Here is a 19,256-nt window from a genome sequence, read left to right on the forward strand (position 1 = left end):
GAAACAAGGCAAGTGGAGTTAAATTTAAAAATTGGCCACCGTGAATCCGTAGTTGTGTCTACGGCAATTTTATATCCATATGCCAAATTTTATGCAACTAGGATAAAGTTAACGTTTTGCTTATTTTTGAGAGATATCCCCTTTATTTTAAAAAACAAGTTCGGTTAATTGTCATCAATTCATGTATACATAACAAACTCGTCATGGAGTTTAACTTTTCTGATAAATTTTTACTTATACGAACATTTTTAGAGGGAAATTAAAAATGTGCTATAAAAATTTTAACATGACTGGTGCAAAGTTTCAATCACTTGGTTATTTTCTTAAAAAAACGTCAGTACCTTCAATTTTGAAAAAACAGACACAACTCAAAAACTGCAATAAGTATCAATAAAATTACTAAAGTTGAAATTACATTAAAATTTCAATATTCAGTATTTACAGATTATTTATAAACACTAAGTTGGGCGGTAAGGATGCTTAATCACGTTGAATAAAATTTTTATGTAGGTCTTGACAAACGAAATGCATGCTATGGTAGTGTCAAGTTGTTGATTTACTTGTCAAATTTTTAACAGTTATTGTTGCAATAATGTTGTCTCTTCAGCAAAGAATAGAAATAGTTTTAATATGTGGTGAGAATACACCATACCGGTAAGTAGCTAACATTTTTAATGAACGGCATCCAGGAAAAAATGTTCAACTTACTACTGTGTCAAGGATAATGTCGAAATTCAGAGAAATAGGATTTGTAGCAAATCAATTTGAGAAAAAGCACACTCCAAGTAAATATGATGAAGAGGCCCAACTTATCATTTGTTTAAAAGTTATTGAACACGGGCAAACAAGCATAACCGATATTATAAAAAATACCGATTACAAGAGAGAAAGTGTTAGAAAAATTTTATTAAAGAATACATTTTGGCCTTATAAGCCAAAATTTATTAACACATTAAAAGAACGAGATTTTGATGTTCGTTTGGGGTTTTCATTATGGTTTCAAGGAGAGAGAGAAGAAAATGTAAAGTTTCCATATAAAATTTTATGGACAGATGAGGCAACGTTCTCTTCAAATGGAACGGTTCTCAAAATTGCCGATGGTGGCCCAAGAAAATCCCAATTTGATAGTTGAATGTGGTGATCAGTATTCCTTTAAAACTAATGTATGGTGTGGGATACTTAACGACCAAATAATCGGGCCATTTTTCTTTAGGGAAAATTTATCATCCGTCGGTTATCTCAACCTTTTAAATAATGAGGTTAGTGAAGTTTTGGATAATATGCCTTTAAATATTAAATACGACCTATGGTATCAACTTGATGGCGCACCAATGTCACACGGTTGCTGTAAAACAGTCCCTCCAACAAATGTTCAGAGGCAAAGTTATTGGACGTAACTGGGAACATTATTGGCCACCTAGATCACCCGACTTGACGCCTTGAGACTTTTTCTTGTGGGGTTACCTGAAACAAAAAGTGTGCCGAAGTAGACCATTTACTGACATCTGGAAAATACCATTCGCGAGTGCTGTGCAAATATAAATCACCAATTTATTAAAAATCCAGTTACAGATGTCAGCAGAAGGACCATAATTTGTATTGAACGTGGAGGACGACATACTGAAATGTAGGTTATAAGTGTTTGACGACCTCATTTAGATCAATAAGTAATTTTTTGTACCCATTTGTATTTTCTATAATATTATTGTTGTTTAATAAAATTTATAATAATAATAATAGTTCTATCGAAATTATTTGAATTTTTTTTAGTTGCCTCTGCTTTTTCGAAATCAAAGGTTTGTTTAAGAAAGTAGCCAAGTGATTGAAACTTTGCACCAGTCATGTTAAAATTTTTATAGCACATTTTTAATTTCTCTCTAAAAATGTTCGTAAAAGTACAAATTTATCAGAAAAGTTAAACTTCATGATGAGTTTGTTATGTATACATGAATTGATGACAATTAACCGAACTTGTTTTTTAAAATAAAGGGGATATCTGTCAAAAATAAGCAAAACGTTAACTTTATCCTAGTTGCATAAAATTTGGCATATGGATATAAAATTGCTGTAGACACAACTTTTTCAAGTAATTTTTTGTTAAATTCGATCTAGAAATGCACTTTTTCAATTTTTTTCAAAAAAAAAGTTGAATTTGACAAACACTGAACGTCAGTAGGTCGCAGTTGGCCGCATCATTTTAAGTTAAATTTAAAGCACAAACAAGTGCCGAAGTTAAACTTCATTAAAACTTTTCGAAATAAGTGGATCATTCACGTTTTTCACTTGGTTATTTTTTCTTCCAGTATGAAAACAAGAATAGCCCAAGCATATGGTTTCATTCAATTGCAATTCTAACGATCCAATTTCGTGCTAAGAATCGCACATTAAAAGGTAAGACCTCAATAATCCTTAGCTCGCCCAAGTTTAGACTTCTGAGAACTATCGTTCTCAGGGGGGGCGACAGCTGATTAACGACAAAACATATTTCAAAGTAAATCATTAAAGGCTTTTTAGAGTCTCCAAAATTCTTTGAATACGATCCATTTGAGGTTCATGAAAAAAAATCAAATCTAGCCAAAAGTACCTTCCCAACGAGAAGGAATTAGGAAGAACCCACAGTTTAGATTTTTCTTTAAATATCGGAGGAGAAAAGTTTTTTATTCGAGTCAAACTCTGGTTGCGTTGAAGGATTCATTTGTCTGTTGGTCCATCTTAGTGTCCTTTTTCCAGTTTCTTTTGAATGAAACAATATGTCGACTGACAATTTTCAACTGTGACATTTACAATATCGCTATTGTATTGTATTGTAAATGTCACTGCTAGGAAACATTTTGCAATTTTATTAGGTTATAAATGTTTTGTTGACCGTTATTAAGTTCTTTGTCTGCTGTTTTATTATATCAGCGGTCAAGATGATACATCAGTGAAGTTGTTACCAAAAAGGCTAACTTATATCAGTGAAGTTGTTACCAGGGGATTTTTTCCACCGGCCTTTTTGAAAAAATCAAATTGGCGATAATTTTTGCCTTTTAATATCCTCTCAAATAAGGTCAAAAGCAAATTGAAACAAAATTAATGAATTTGGGTGCTTTTCGAATACCTTCAAAACCAATTGGAATATCCTGAATTTTAAAACATCATTTAAATGAGAGCTTTAAAAGGGGCTAATTTTTTGTAATTTGATCGATTTTTTGTATACCTCACTGGCCCTCGTTATATTGGACAGAGTATATTCACACTGTTGAGACTATTTTACCACAAAGGTAAAACTGAAAGTTTTGCTATTCAAGAGAGTTTTCACTGTTTTAAAAAAGACTTAACTAGGAGCATTCCTGCACACGTCTATATAGTATGCACCGTAGGTACCAAGGATTCAATTTTCGTCATTTGTGTCCGATAGTATTCTAATTTTACACTTCAAACTTGAACGGAATGTTTGGGGTATGTAACTTTGTTCAAATGATCAACTGTTAAATTTATTTTGGTTTTACTGAAGGTAAAACGCGATGTTTTTGTTGTATGTAATTTTTCTGTCAGTAGGTATATTGAAGTGTATGGGATCAAACATTATTACTTCGTGAGTTGATTTGAGTGTTATTTATGTGTTACGGTTTCGTGTTATAGTTTCGAAAGCACGAAGGCGTAGGGAGGATTTGAAAGTAAATTGTTCTAATTCCGAGTTCGAAGTTAAAATTCAATAAAAATTAAAGCTCACGGTCATAATTCAATAACATTCCGAGTTGAAAGTCACAATTCAATGGTGGTAATTTTGTTGAATTTTGACTTCAATTTCGGAATTTTTGTTAAATTCCGACTGACATGAAGATTTTATTAAATTTTAACTCAGAATTTAGTGATCTTTCAAAAATATTTTTGGTCCAAGCTCTGCATCTTCATAATGACTTTAAAATTCAATTCTCTAAATTTCGAATTTGTTGTTGAATTCTGACATTGAACTCAAAATTTTGCGTAATTTTTTAAAATCACTTGTCGACCCTCTACGCCTCCGTGAGGGCCAAACATTTTGTTGAAAATGAAATTGAACAATTCCGAGTTCGACATGAAAATTCAATAAAATTCCCAATTTAATAATATTCCGGGTTCCAAGTTGAAATGTATCACTATTGTGAGATTGAAATATCCGAATTTAATTATGATATAATTGTGTTAAATTCCCTTTCAATCTCGGAATGTTTCTTGAATTCTGACTTAATAATAATAATAATAAGTTTATTGCCCATTAAAATAACAAGATAATAACAAAAAACAAAATACAAGAGAGAGAAAAATAAAAACACTTTGTATTTGATTGCAAATGGCTTTTGGTTCAGATCGCGAATTTGCATTCGCATCTCTGCTCTTCCACCAATGCCGAAAATGTATAAAAAAATAAATGAGGGCTTGAAGAGAAGAAAACAAGAAAGAAAAAAAAAGAAAAAGAAGGTAATATAAAGATATAGATATATGAATACCTAGCTAAAACCTTTATCAGGATTCTCTAAGAATAAACCAAAAGAAGCCACTCCGAAAGTCATAAATATTGTCAAAAATCATTCATCACAATCGTTTGATAAGGAAGAAATCAACATTGTGAACAACGGTTTAAAATTTTGCATCCCGTTTTCCGAGAGAGTCCTACAGCTAATCGTTACTAGTGTTGAAAGTTCGATTCAATATATACCTGATTCCTCGAAGGGACTAGTTCAGGAGAAAGTCAGGAATCAAATCTCCAGGAACATAACAGATAAACGGAAACATTTAATAAACGACGATAAACACCAAAAGAAATTTATCAAGCGATTGAAATACAAATACGTTTTTTATTTGAAAGCCGACAAAGGCAACAAAGTAGTGATTCTGGATAAATCGAACTATTACGAAAGGGTCAATACTCTCATCGCTAACATACTGTATGAGAAATTGTCCAGGACCCCGTTACCAAAGTGATTGCTGAAGTTATATACTTCCTCACGACAACATACTTACCCCCCTCAATTGAAACGAAATTGAGTTTTCTCATAAAACTGCACAAACAGAGTTATCCTGCACCATCAGTGAAATTATCAGAAAGGCGAATCAATATCATCTTGAACCAATGTCACTTCCAACCAAAATTCAGTCTACGGAATTCATATGACTTAATCAATAAAATAGAGAACATACCCAGACAACGCAAAATTACTATCCTTTGATGTGCAGAATCTATTTCCCAGCATATCTCCTGATGATACTATTACTTTAGTAATAGAATTATTAGATAAAAATAGAGTGAACCCAGTCATAAAATGGGAAATAATTGACCTTCTATCGTTTTGCCTCAAACAAAATTATTTTCAATTCAACAACAATATTTATTCCTCCTCAAAAGATTTAATTATGGGAAATCCATTAAGCCCCTTACTTGCAGAAATTTTCATGGATAATCTAGAGAAGTCGATCTTTAAACATCCTTTGATTAAGAATTTCTTTTATTGGCATTGATATGTGGATGACGTTTTGGCATGTTTTACAGGTACTAAGAGGCAATTAGATACTTTTCATAGGGATATTAACAAAATTCATGAAAACATTAAATTCACTATTGAAATAGAAGCAGACAACTCAATCAATTTCTTGGACTCAACAATTAATAGAAGGAATAACAAACATGCTTTTTCAATTTATCACAAACCGTCCTATATACGGATATTACTATACGATTCTACCCATTCTTATCAACACAAAGTAGCAGCTCATAATAGCATGATTCACAGATTAGTCAATGTTCTTTTTTCAATAGATACTTTCAATAAAGAACTCAATATCATCAATCAAATTGCGGTTAACAATGGTTTTAACGTATTTTGGACAACCAAGAGAAAAAGTGGCTTCATTTTTGAGGAAACGAGATATTAAAATTGCATATAAAACAAGTAATACGTTGGGAAAGTTAGTTAAAAATAATAAAGACAAGACATCCAAATTCGAGAAATCAGGAGTACCTATATACATTAAAGTGTGGAACGTACCCTAAGATATATATGTGTCAAACTGACAGAACATTAAGGAATCGAATCCAGGAACATTATACGAACTATGTAAATATGAAAACAAATTTAACATATTCAAATCATCTTCTAGAAGAAAATCATATCTTTAACGAATACTTCGAAGTTTTGGTCAGTCGGTAGCCAAGCGGTTCGGCGTGGGTGCTTTGTTCACTCACTCGAATTGACTGCCGTGTTGGTCGGTGGTTCAAGCCTTAGTCTGAACGATCAATCTTCACTTGCTACCGTCCAACCCGTGTTAGGAATCACACGTTAAAAGGTAAGACCTCGTTAATCCTTAGCTCGCACAAGTTTCGACTTCTGAGGGTTGTCGCTGGTTAACGGAAAAACAGATTTTAAACAGATTTGCACATAGAAAATAAAGGTTGAAACTGAATCATTTGGAAGCAATGGAAATTGATAAACTTAAAAATTCAAACATTCTAATTAATAACCAACTAGATTTGAATAGATCACCATTATTGAACTTGTTTGCTTAAAATCCAAGATTTAGATGTGAGGTAATATGCTTCAGGTAATTATAATTCAACAGATACCTTAGGGAGAGGTTCAGGTAATTTTTGGAGGTAGCCTCAATTATGGTTACCTGTAGTTTATGAATATTAATGTAAGAACAATTTGAAGTATTCATACACTTGAGAAAGCTACTGTGCTAGCGAAACATGTTGTGGTTATATTTTTTCAAATAAAGTTTGTGGAGATCAAATCGTGAGGTGTAGTTTTTGAAATTACTATGGATCTTCATCAAGTAACGGCTGAATCAATCAGAAAATTATAATTATTATTGTACTCTATGCTTTTGATGATGATAAATAAACGCTATTCTATTATGTGCCATTGTATAGTATACCACTAAAAGACCCTTTATATCAAAAATTCATTATAAGTAGTGCTCATTGCGTCCAATTTACATCTTTGAGTGCAGAATTTATGAAGTATTACTCAAGTAGGTTTGTTTGTTTTTTATCTTATTTTATCTCCTGTGTATACTTTGCATGTCCTTGCGTTCTGAAAACAGTTGCCAAAGGTTTTGACTCGAGTTAGAAGTTCAAAGAGAGCATTTGCATTCAAAAGAAATACTTAGTTCAGCAGATATTCCCTATGCTATATTCATCAGGATATCAAGATCGAAAGCATCAATGCGAAAAGCGGAAAGTGAAATGTGGGTTGTGGGATGTTCGACAATAAGTTATTCATGTATACAGAATATCGGGTGTATTTCCAGCTTGTTTGTTCTGCACCTCAGTCAGACCAAATCAGTGTTGTGTACAGCTCGATCTGGACCAGAGGCGTAGTCATCGACGATATCACTAAAAGAGGGCAAATATTTATTGTCTCTCGTACAGATGAAGTTTGGAATTATCTAAAATTTCGCGATTCGTGCAAATTTCACTTCAAACAACACAACACACTCACGGTAGTGTCTATACTTGAAACAGTGTGTCTCATAAATGAACACAAACAAAATTTCATTAAAGGGAATAGATATCCCACCCGTCAAAGTAACCATCTCAAACTACTATTACCTACCATCTCCCACCCTCGTTAAGGATTCAATTATATATAACGGATGCAAAATGTACAATCAATCACCTTCCAAATAGTATGAAAGATATACCGTCCATCGCCAGCTTCAGAAAAGCAGTAAAAAGAGTTCTTTCCGATATAGAACCTATTATAGTTTGGAAGAATATTATGTGGATAGAATAGAATGATAAGTAGACTAAAACTATACACTTTCTATACGCTTATATACACTTTCTATACACTATACACCTTCTATTGTTTGTTATTATTTGAATTTGAAATAAGTGACTGTTTTTATTCAATTCAATTCTATAGGGTAGTGACTGTTTTTATACTTTTTTCGGATGCCAACACTTTTTCGTTTTTTTGTCGACTTCATAGCATACCTTCAGCATATCCATCTTATCTACGTATTTCATGTACATACAGGACAATTAACCTCTTGAACGGAACCATCTTTATTCTTACGCCGAATAGAATCAGTTTTGGTAGGATCCAAATAGATACTCAAAAAGTGGACTGGTCTGTTATCGATCCACTTTAGAAAAGTCAGTCCATTTATGCTAACCCGCCAATCCCAATCGCCCCTCTTCAAGCGTTTATCGCCAACAATGTCTTTTGGTTAATCTTTCCTACTTTTTCTCACCGTCCCACAAGCATAAATCGTCTCTGCTTGTAAACGTTTTTGCAGTTCGATAGAGTTGAAAAAATTATCGAAGTAGATATGATATCCTTTTCCAACCAACTCTCTTGTAAGGTCACGAACAACTTTTCTATCAAGATTTTTTTTCTGTTATCAGTCCTAATTTACCGTCGTAAATCTGAAACTGGCAAACATATCCTGATTCTTCCGCCCTAATCCAAACTTTATAGCCACGTTTTATCGGTTTATTTGGCATATATTGTTTCAGAAGGCTTCGACCCTTGAATCTGATCATTGACTTCTCGATAACCTGGTTTTTGCTGGGTTTCAGGGCATTCTTGTATGTTTCGAGTAATATACAGGGACGCGCCGTCCATATGGGCAAGGTCGTGCGGCGCACGACGGCGCCAAGGCGTTAAAGGCGCCCTTTGAGTTGGCAAAATTGAATAAATATTCAATCCAAAACTAAGGATTTTTTGAAACTTTACAAAAAATCAACATAAAAAATGTTTCTACCAATACCGATGGTGAAATTTTATTACTCACCAATGCTGACCGGTGGTGAAATTTGAAATTAATGCTATTTAAACTACCTACTTACTTGTCTTATCTAGAAGTGTAGGCGCCGCGTATTCCCGGCAAGAGTTTTCTTGTTTAAACTTGTAAAACGTTATCGGAAAGGCGAAGTGGCGAAGAAAGGCTTCAGTGAGATGCTGGTAGATGCCAAAGAATTGGCAACTGCCTTGGACGTAGATGCGAAATTCAAAAGTGCAGAAACCTTACGGCCACGAAGAATAAAAAAACAATTTTCCTATGAAAGTGAAGATCAGCCAATTGAAAACCAAGAATTAAAATTCAAAGTCAACTGTTTTTTTGGAATGCTAGATATTACTCTTTCATCTGTAAATGAGAGATTTAAGCTGTTATACTCCCATGCCAATGTTTTCAAATTTTTGTGGAATACTGAGGATTTCGGCAAGTATTCTGATGAAGATCAATTTAATTTTTTGTAAAAAACTTGAAGAAGCGTTAACTGACAAAAATCGAAACGAGAGAGACATAGACGGAACGGAACTTTTAACCGAATTACAATTTCTACAAATTTGCGACGGAAAGGTAACATCTGTAGTAGAAACACTTAATTACATTGCAAAAAATAACTTGGCCCACTCATTCCCAAACATTACTATTGCGTTACGTATATTATTAACTATACCGATTTCTGTAGCTTCAGCCGAGAGATCATTTTCTAAACTTAAACTAATTAAGAATTACTTAAGATCTAGAATGGGTCAGGAGCGGCTAGAAAATCTTGCTATTATTTCTATAGAATCTGAGTTGTTAAAGGAGCTGAATATTGAAAATCTAATTAATTAATTTGCCAAAGGTAAAGCAAGAAAAGTTCAATTTCTATAAGAAATTTCCGTTGGTTTTCATCATAATAAGTGTATTTGTTTAGAAAAGAATCGCAATCTAAATATGTTTTATTTGATCTTCAGTTTTTTAATAATTTTAAGTAATGTTTTATAACTTTAACATAGTTTTATTCTGTTCTGTTTTATTGTGCAATATAGCCAATATAGTGTTCAATATATTATTTTTTATAAGTGTACTGTGTACTTATTGTTTTCTTCAAAAAAAATCTAGGTAGATGTAGAAAAAATTTCATAGTTTTCCACGCTGAAATGTGAAGGAGTGATTGATTATAATATTTCTACCCTGGTAATTTTGATAAAGGCGCTTATCAATATTTCGCACGACGGCGCCGAAGTTACTTGGCGCGTCTCTGGTAATATATCTAATAATTTTATAGAGCTTGTCAAAATTGGATGTATCTCTGCCTCGCTGTACTGAGTTATCATTGAGATGTATGTTCGACAGAATCCAAGAAAATCTGTCTCTTGACATAATGGAACTTATATATCTCTCAGTCTCTCAGTTCAACCCTGGAGGACCAATAATCTTTATAAGATGGTAGTTTTTTTATCCCCATTATCAAATTGATAGCAATAAAACCTTTTATTTCTGTGATATTAGTTGGTACAAAGCCATTGCAATTCCCCCAGCTTTTTGCAAATCATATAAATTAGTATGAAAAGCTATGTGTTCCAAAAGTCGGTTAGGAAAAATATAGAGGAACATTTCGGATGTCGTTTCTATATTTCCAGTAACATTTGGTCCAGATGTCTCAGCAAATTGTTTCAAAGTTGGGAGGCAGTTTGAAACCGATTGTGTTCAAATAAATAATTTTGCCAATTCCTGAGCTATTATTACAGAAAGGGAGTATTCATTTTCACTGCTCCAATTATCCGAATCATTTTCGATATCTGGTAAAACAGGAATCCTATCTTCGAAAGTTATTGGCATAGATTTTATGTCAAAAATATTGTAGTTTTCTAGTATTACCTGATCCTCCAAAATTTCATCTTCACTAACGTCACCCTAAATTTGTGTAAATGTTCCATTTACGATCTAAAACTAACTGTCGCACGCGGCTTCAATCGTGGACTTCAATTTCCTCATGTGTTTGGCCATTTTTGATTTATGAAAAAATCGTTTCACAAACTTTCAATTATGTCAACCAAAATTTCAGCCAAATCGACTGATAACAATTTTATATTTTTTCCAAAAAATGTTTGACGTGATTTTTACTTTTTTTCAGTCATGAATCGATTGAAATAAATCAAATACTGAATGTTGAGTGGAACTTGTACATTAGTCAAAACTGTACTTAAATCGTCATTTTTGAGATAAGCGCGTATAAACGGACAGACAGACAGACAACTAGACATACATTTTGAAAATCATTGTTTTGGATTCTATTGTGTGAATAAAGACCCCCCATATAACCGTGAGATGTATGTAAATCGATCAAAATAGTTCTAAACAATTACGTTTGTAATGAGATAATCATAGAAATGTGTTATGAATTATGTTTACATGATCTTCTCCTTCATGTCGTTCATTATTTTGAGTTGGTGCTAAAAAGTATTTTCTTATTCAACGAAAATGTTCAATTCCCTTGATGAATCAAAAACGTAATAAACAGTGTTTAATTGTCGCATAATAACACCGAAAATTAACATTTGGAGACTAAAATTATGAGTACCTAATTCCAACTACATAATGTTAATTCCACGTCATTTTAGAATGGTGAGGAAGACCAATTATTTTGATTCTTTTTGAAACGACTTAAATTTATGTATTTATGATCGTCATTTGCAAGACATTCGTTTAGGATGCTACATATATTTTTTGAAATAAACGTAATAAGTATATCACATATCCCATGATATTTCAAATTGATCAAAATGCACATTTTCTCAGTGGATGAAGAACCTCAACCAATGTATTCAAAATGTTTTCAACAGAATGTTTCATATCCGTATTATTGCAGACACATAATATTTGAAAGTGGACGACATTAACTTAAATAACCTTATTTCAAGGCCATATGGAAGACCATCATTTTTAAGATGCAAAAAAAGGTAAATTATTTCGATTTTCAATTCAAGACGTTTATCCGATCCGGTCGGTAGCCGGTCGGTTCGACGTGGGTGCTTTGTTCACTCACTCAAATCGACCGCCGTGTTGGTCGGTGGTTCAAGCCCAAGGCTGAACGATCGATTTTCACCTGCTATCGTCCAACCCGTGTTAGGAATCACATGTAGAAAAGTAAGACTTCGTTAGTCCTTAGCTCGCACAAGTTTCGACTTCTGAGTGTTGTTGTTCGTAAGGGTGCGACAGCTGGTTAACGGAAAAACAGATTTACAGTTTTTAAAATGGATTTTTCGTTACATTCGTTTGCATCTATCTTAATCTAATCTATCTCAATCTAAGTTATTGGTTAGTTTCAACGATTTTTGATGCGTGCAGGGTAGTGTTGTTTGATTGTGCGGTTGGTCCGGGTACATTTGCGGTTCAGGTTCGGGTAGGAGAGGGCAAGTGTGCTCCAGGCTATGTGCTGTCCACTATCTGATCACTACCGGATCCGCTCCGGAGGGTCTTCCATGACTCCCAGGGAAAACGGGAGTTTCTTCCTCGGAATCCTTCTGGAGCCCCCACGAGGTTTCCAAGGGGTGGTCAGTGTGTTGATGGCGGCGGTGTTGGTGCTTCTTAAATTTCTGGAGGCGTATTGGCCTTGGAGTTCCTGAAATCCTAAGTTATACAGATCTCGGGAGGGAACTCGGAAGGGAAGGTTATGGATATTGCGTAGGATACTTCTCTTGGTTGTTAGGATGTGGTGGGATCGTCTCGGGGAGAGCGTGCAGTGGATCATGGCTTCACAGTCCAGGATGCGTCTTATGAACATTTCATATGTGTGTAATAGTTTTACTGATGCATTTTCCGAGCTTGCCTCTTAGCGCTTTTAGGAGATTTGCTATTTTCCAGACTCTGTCCAGAGTTTTTCTTAGGTTGGGTTTCCAGTTGAAGGTCCTCGTGAAAGTATTAACTTTTTTTTTCAAACAGAAAGACGGGTCTTGTGACCGTTCGTGGAAAGGTATTTCAATTCTATAGACAACCTTTACTGTTTTGAACTTGGATAACCGGTTGCGAAGTTATTGGTGTATGAATTTGAGACTAGGGAAAAATGATAATTCTTAACTTTTCAACGGAAAGAGACTTGGAACAGCTCCACAAGTTACACAAAGTTTGTAATATGTAAAAGAATTGTTCACGGAAATGAATCATCGAATTTAGAATAAATTCGAACCAAAGTATTTGACAAAAAAGCACATTCCTGCTTTGAGTTCGGATTAGGATTTTTTTGTGATCGACTATGTAGATGAGAATCTACACAGTGTCACCTTAGCAGAGAGTATTGTAGCTTGACAGCTGTCACTATTGATACTGAGAATTCGCTTCATTTAATTTTTTTCAACTTTTGAAAAATGAGGCAGAAAATAGTGTTCAATTCAATTGTTTTCAAAGTCAATATTTCGAGTAATCATTCATTCCATAAGATACAAGTATTTTTTCATACGATTACACTAACTCTCAAACTCACTCTGCCACTGGACGAAGGTGAAGCTAATGAAGATGTCTATGGCTATAAATCTGGACCTGCGACCATCAATAACAAATTACCTACCTATCGATTGGATGTAAATATCTTATTTTGCGGTTGTTATGGAAACCTTTTAGTAGATAAAAGGAGCGTCTTCGACTATTGTCGCACATACAACTAACCCAAGATACAACCACTTGTTTGCGCTCGTCGCCAAGGGAAGGTTTATTTTCTATCATAGGAGGGTGGTGAGTGGTGTGAAACCCTTAACATGCATGTTTTTATTGCCATTTGCATTGAATTTCATTCTATCATCAACTGCGATCAGTAAATTTTGAAGATTGAATAGTTATTAACGTCATTAAGTTTTTTGCAATACCTTTCTACTGCTTGAGAGTTGTCTAAATTATCAACTTTCTCCCACCAGAAAATACTGCAGGGTCATTGAGTATTCCTCAAATCCTAACATTTTTTAACCTGTACTAGTTTGTACAGGAAGAACATGTTAGTCGTCACATTGTCTTGAACATAAGTAATTTTGATTGATTATAAATTGCTTGCTTCCAGTGATCGCATGTGGAGTATCCCTTCATTGCCTTACTTGCAACTCGGGTGTCCATTATATAGCCATATTTCATGGTTTATTTGTCCAAGTGTTCTCTAAATGAACAGTTTCCAGTGAGCAACCCTATATATATTCTGAGTGTATTCGTATCTTGTTGAAGTATATCAGATCCGTATCAATAATTTTGGTATAGTTCAAGTAAACGATATAATGCAACCTACATTCCAACAGTTTCCCTTTGATAATATAGTTAGGTAGCTAACTAATTTTGTAATACAACTAATTTTGTAATACAATAATAATTTCTGATTATTGAATTATGTATATATATATATATATATATATATATAAATATATATATATATATATATATATATATATATATATATATATATATATATATATATACAAACAGAAGTTAATATCGGACATATCACTCAAAAAAGTAGCAAACCATAGACACGTGTTTCGGGCTTTTGGCCCATCATCAGTATGGTGCTATGTCCGATATTAACTTCTGTTTCTATAGAACTCTATAGAAACAGGACATAAACCAAATTACTCCAATATCAAAGTTTTACATACAGAAAAAAGTATTTCCAAACGCAATTTTCTTGAAATGGTTGAAATTAATAAGTCTTCTGATTGTATGAATAAGAAAACTGACATTGTTAATCTCAGTAGTATACACAGTAACTTACTGGAACTACATCAAAAACATAATAATAATGATAATAATGAAAATTGTATCAATCAATAACTCTTTCAAAAATTTTGAAATCATCATACCCATTGAAAAATGACATTCATGTGAACGTATGACATTTGTCAAACCCACAAAAAATCCTATACATGTATAACTTTTTCGTCAATTTATATGTTGAATTTATTATTTTTCACTCATTTTTACTGTAAGTATGATTTGTAATGTTATTCAATGACAAAAATATTCACAACTCATTAAATTATAGGCCCTGAAGAAGCTTCCTATTAGAAGCGGAAGCTTGGCAAAGTAAAGCAGAGTTTGATTTTTTGACTGAGAGACCCTGTTAATCCATTTTACCGTACATTTCCAGTCTCTAAGATTATAAGTAGGGATTCAAATAATCAAATAATTGGAAATACTTCTGAATACTTCTTACTCACATATATAAAAAATCGATCGCTTCAAAAACACTTCACTAACTTTCTTCGAAAGCTTCTGATAATTCTTCCTCCATATTCTCTGTTTCATTATCACTGTTGTCATGTGAATCGATAATGAATTTATTCTCACCATTAATATGGAAGCGTCCAATCTCCATAAATATAGTGTTTTTCAACTAAAAAAAAAACGTTTTTAATCCTTTTCTGCCAGTCTTCTTCGGTAATATTAAATACTTCTTTAATTAGCTCTATTACCTTCTTATCAAATTTTGGAAAATAATTTTTACGTCTGATGATTTCCCCAAATCATTTCGATGGGATTGAAAACACAAAAATAGGGTGGAAGTCTCAGTATGGTGTGTCCATACGTTTCAGCAATACTCTCAAGGGAATACGCTTTTTAAAATTTTTTAGTCTGTAAAACTTCAAGTAGTTGATTTTTGGTATAGTAATCTTCAAAATACAAATTGATATTCATTGAAAAACTTTGTATTTCATCATTCCTCGAATTTTTACTCAGTACTTTGATGAGCTGTCACGAATGATAGGAAGCGTTGTCAAGAACTATTACACTATTCGTATCCACATTTAGGATAAATGTGTTCTCAAACCATTCCTCAAAAATATTAGCTTCTATGTTCTTATGATAGTCATTATTGCAGTCCTCAAGTTTTTCCCACATAATTTCAAAGAATTCAGAACCCATTCTTTATTCCCTCCGCAATGCACACTGATTAGTCGCGATCCATTGTTTGCAGGCATCTTAGGCGTACACATTCATGAACCATCAGTCCACTCTTTCGTAATTGTGTCGTGAGTGTCATACCAAGTTTCATCCAAATAGAAAATTTGCTGTTGTTTTAGCTATATTTAGTTATTTCTTCTGAGTATTTGTTACGCAACTCCACTATTTTTCTTCTTTCCATAACTGCTTGACGTTTGTTTATTATGTTAAATGTAAATCCTAGTTTATCCAATTCTGAAGAGTTTGTCACAGCAGCTCACGTTATGGATGGAGGTATTCAATTTCTTCCTTATGATTTTAGTTGTAGGAATCTCATTGCTTTTGTAACAGTCGTATATTGTTTTATTCAATGATTTTATTAGATGAACATCTGAAGGTTTTGGTAATCCCGTATCACATCGCGTCTTGCGTTTATAAGGATTTATTTTGACTATTTTACGTATGGTTGATAAAGGAATTTTGGTCAAATCTGATGTTGCTTGTAATAGTTTGTTTCCCTCGAAACCAAACTTGAGTTGTAGATTCTCATATACATTGAAACATACTCTCTGTGTTTCAATATTCAAATGCATTCGGTTCTATTTCACTGGTATCTCTTTTTTCGCATTGTTCACCATTGCTATTGGAATCACTATACTGGAAACATTCTATGACGTGTTGCATTTGGAAGAGAAATGTTCTCCTCTGTAAAATTATTTTTTAATGTAATGTCATGAGTTCGCAAAATGTCTACTTACTTTAATACGTTATGGATTTTGATCAAGTATCAGCCATTTCCATTACATATAAAAACACAGTGTATTCTGTTGAAGATTAAAGTATTCAACCGATGTACGTGGAAAAAAATATTTCATTAATACGTTTTTATGTCCACCTCCAACAATATAACAACTACTAGACTTCACCTCGTATACAGCAGCGCATCTAATTCTCTTAAACAATAAGTCAAAGTTCAAATTATCACCCAGATTGTTTATTATTTTATCGTAGTGGAGTCTAGATGTTTGATTTGAAACGTGAGTGCAATAATTTATTTGTGTACAGGCAGGAATATGGAAAATGGGGAGAAGTTGAAATGTAGAGATTCAGTTGGACGCATGGTGGAAAATACTTGGAAGAAACTAAGACACATCACCTTTAAAGACATCGTACTTTACTTTTATCGGCCAACCGATCCGTCAAGCTTGGGTATTATAAGATGCCTATTCGGTGAGTTTTTTCATTTAAAATATGTGAGTGTCGTGATAAGGTATTTATTCTCAATCTTATTCTCATTTGAATATTACGTAGGAACTATGTTTTATATATGCCAAATAATTTCGACTGATCTAATATGATGTTTGAATGATGTATATTCAAATGCAAAATTCGTTAAAAAATATTCGAAAATCTTGCCAACAACTGAGATGACTCAATTGTTGCAGTTGTTTTCCAACAAGATGATCATGCACCCTACATTTGTTTAGCCCTGTAAGGAATTGGTTGGATCACATACTCAGGCATGTGGATTGGTAGGCATGGTCAATTCGGATTGTTTGATGTTTCTCTTGAAATTGACGTGTCGAGGTGTTAAAATAACGGTTTGGCGTTGGGAAAAAACTTCAGTAATATTCATTGAAAGTTTATATTTCGTAATCTGGGACAATACAGGAACTTAGAGACAGAAATTCAGAAACTTGTGCCAACATTACCCCAGAAACATTCCAAAATGTTAGACATCAGTTCTAAATACATTTTTCACTGTCGTTCAAGGAGAACATTATGAACATTTGCTCAAATGCTACTACTTCGCAACCGGTTTTCGAAATAAAAAAAAAATAAAGTTCGTTGTGTGGAGAGTTGAAATATCCTCCATTCGAAATATCACAAAAGCCTCCTTCCAATTTGAAAAAAGTTGATAGCGCCCTCTTTTGGCTACATGTGATGGCTACTGCTTTTTTTACCAAAAAGTACTGAAAAAGATTATTTTTGTTAAGGACAAAACACAAGTACTGCAGGAAAATCCCCAAGTCAGTCTGAGAGTGGTGCCTGTGTGAAAGTAGCGATTCACATTGAATTTGAATTGATGGAAAAGCATTCTCAGGAAGTTTATTCTACATAAACGCAGTTCTCCAAATGAAAGAGTTCTTAAACAGTGAAGTTCAATGAGCAGCCACAGTCTGTCGCGTATTTTTGATATGTTCTGCTCTTGGTGAAAAATAATGTGCCAAGTCACTTGAACACTTCCCGTGAAAGTATCTATAGAAGAGAGACAAATCTCCAACCTTTTTTCGATGTTCCAGACTATCAAGGTTGCTTGTGATGTTTGTGTCTCTAGCCAGGCAGATAGTTTTTTTCTGGATGGAATCCAACAGCTTCAGAGTATGCATAGGGACGGAGCTCCATACATGAGAACAATAAAAGGTCTGATCTTAGTTTTACAAAGCATCTAAAGTTGCTTCGTCATTTCAGCGACATGATTGTGCCAAGACATATAGGAGTTCATTTTAACCCCCAACAAACTTATCGAAGCAGAAAGCGAAATTGTCTGTACTGACATTATTTTATCTGGTTAGGAAACATGTCTGGGTGTTTGTGACATTGAATTGAACCTGGTTACTTTCACTCCAACTTGATATCACTTCTAGATCCTAATAAAGATATGCAACCTCCTGCTGCCGGTGAAGAATTTCATCTGCAGCCGATATCCTGGAATACAAATGAAATGACGAGACAAGTAGGTTGTCGTGCAAGGCAATATATTGGATTCTTGGTTTTTTCCAATAAGTCGTTGATATACAATAAAAGAGGGTTGGAGACAATATGGATTCCTCGGGAACCCCAACGTTGATGGTAAAAGTATTCGAGAGATATTCATCTACAACCACTTGCAGGGAAGCATCGAAGTTTGGTCGGCAAACCCTCATGCCACAGACGGTCAAAGTCCTTAAGAATATCAAGCGCAACAGCTCTTGACTCTACATGTTTTTTGAATGTGTTATTTCAAATAGTGGTGACATATGATAGAAGGTTGCCTGTTGATCTTTGTTTCTGAAAGCCATACTGATAATCGCTCAAGATGTTGAAGCCTTCCAAATATTTGACGATATGATAGTTTACTGCTTTCTCCATGATTTTTGATATCACTGATAGTAAAGCGACTGGTCTATAGTTATTTGGAAGATTTTTCTTGTTCTTTTTGAGAATAGGCTGAACGCGAGCAATCTTCCAACTTGAAGGAAAAACCCCTTCCTTGTAAGACAGGTTGAAAAGTTTGCAAATTACTGGTGCGCGTTCATTCGCGCACTTTTCAAGTGTAATGACGGGCACTTCATCAGGACTAGGCGCCTTATTGATATTGAGCTGTTTGAGCTGACTAGACGTTGTCGAAAAGTAATTGTTGCCATTGTTGCTTCTAGTGTGGGAATAAAGGGTGGTGCCTTTCCCAGAAAATCTATTGTGGAGTGGGACGCAAATTGTTCAGCTAGGAGATTTGCTGTTCTATGGCTGTTGTTGCAATTGAATCATCTGCTTGTGTTAGTGGTGGAATTGTGAATTTTGAAGTTTTGATTAACAGCTTCAGCTACCGACCAGAA

At 34.0% G+C, this 19,256-nt stretch overlaps 1 protein-coding gene across 2 annotated transcripts in view; it reads left to right on the forward strand.

Moving 5' to 3' along the window:
* Positions 1-3,486: 3,486 nt before the first annotated feature.
* GC (gamma-glutamyl carboxylase) overlaps positions 3,487-19,256 on the forward strand; it is a 36,497-nt gene continuing 20,727 nt past the window's right edge. The window contains exons 1-2 of one of the 2 annotated variants that reach the window (XM_074175024.1): positions 3,487-3,577; positions 16,726-16,890. In XM_074175024.1, coding sequence (XP_074031125.1) covers positions 16,880-16,890 — 11 coding nt within the window. In that variant the 5' untranslated portion in view covers positions 3,487-3,577; positions 16,726-16,879. Of the gene's footprint in view, positions 3,578-16,640; positions 16,891-19,256 lie in introns of those variants that run through there. The other variant, XM_074175022.1, reaches the window with a different exon arrangement.

This window comes from Leptinotarsa decemlineata, unplaced genomic scaffold, assembly GCF_025532065.1.
Source record: "Leptinotarsa decemlineata unplaced genomic scaffold, Ldec_3_MD MMD2_tig00000882_RagTag_RagTag, whole genome shotgun sequence".
Taxonomy (NCBI): Eukaryota; Metazoa; Arthropoda; class Insecta; order Coleoptera; family Chrysomelidae; genus Leptinotarsa; species Leptinotarsa decemlineata.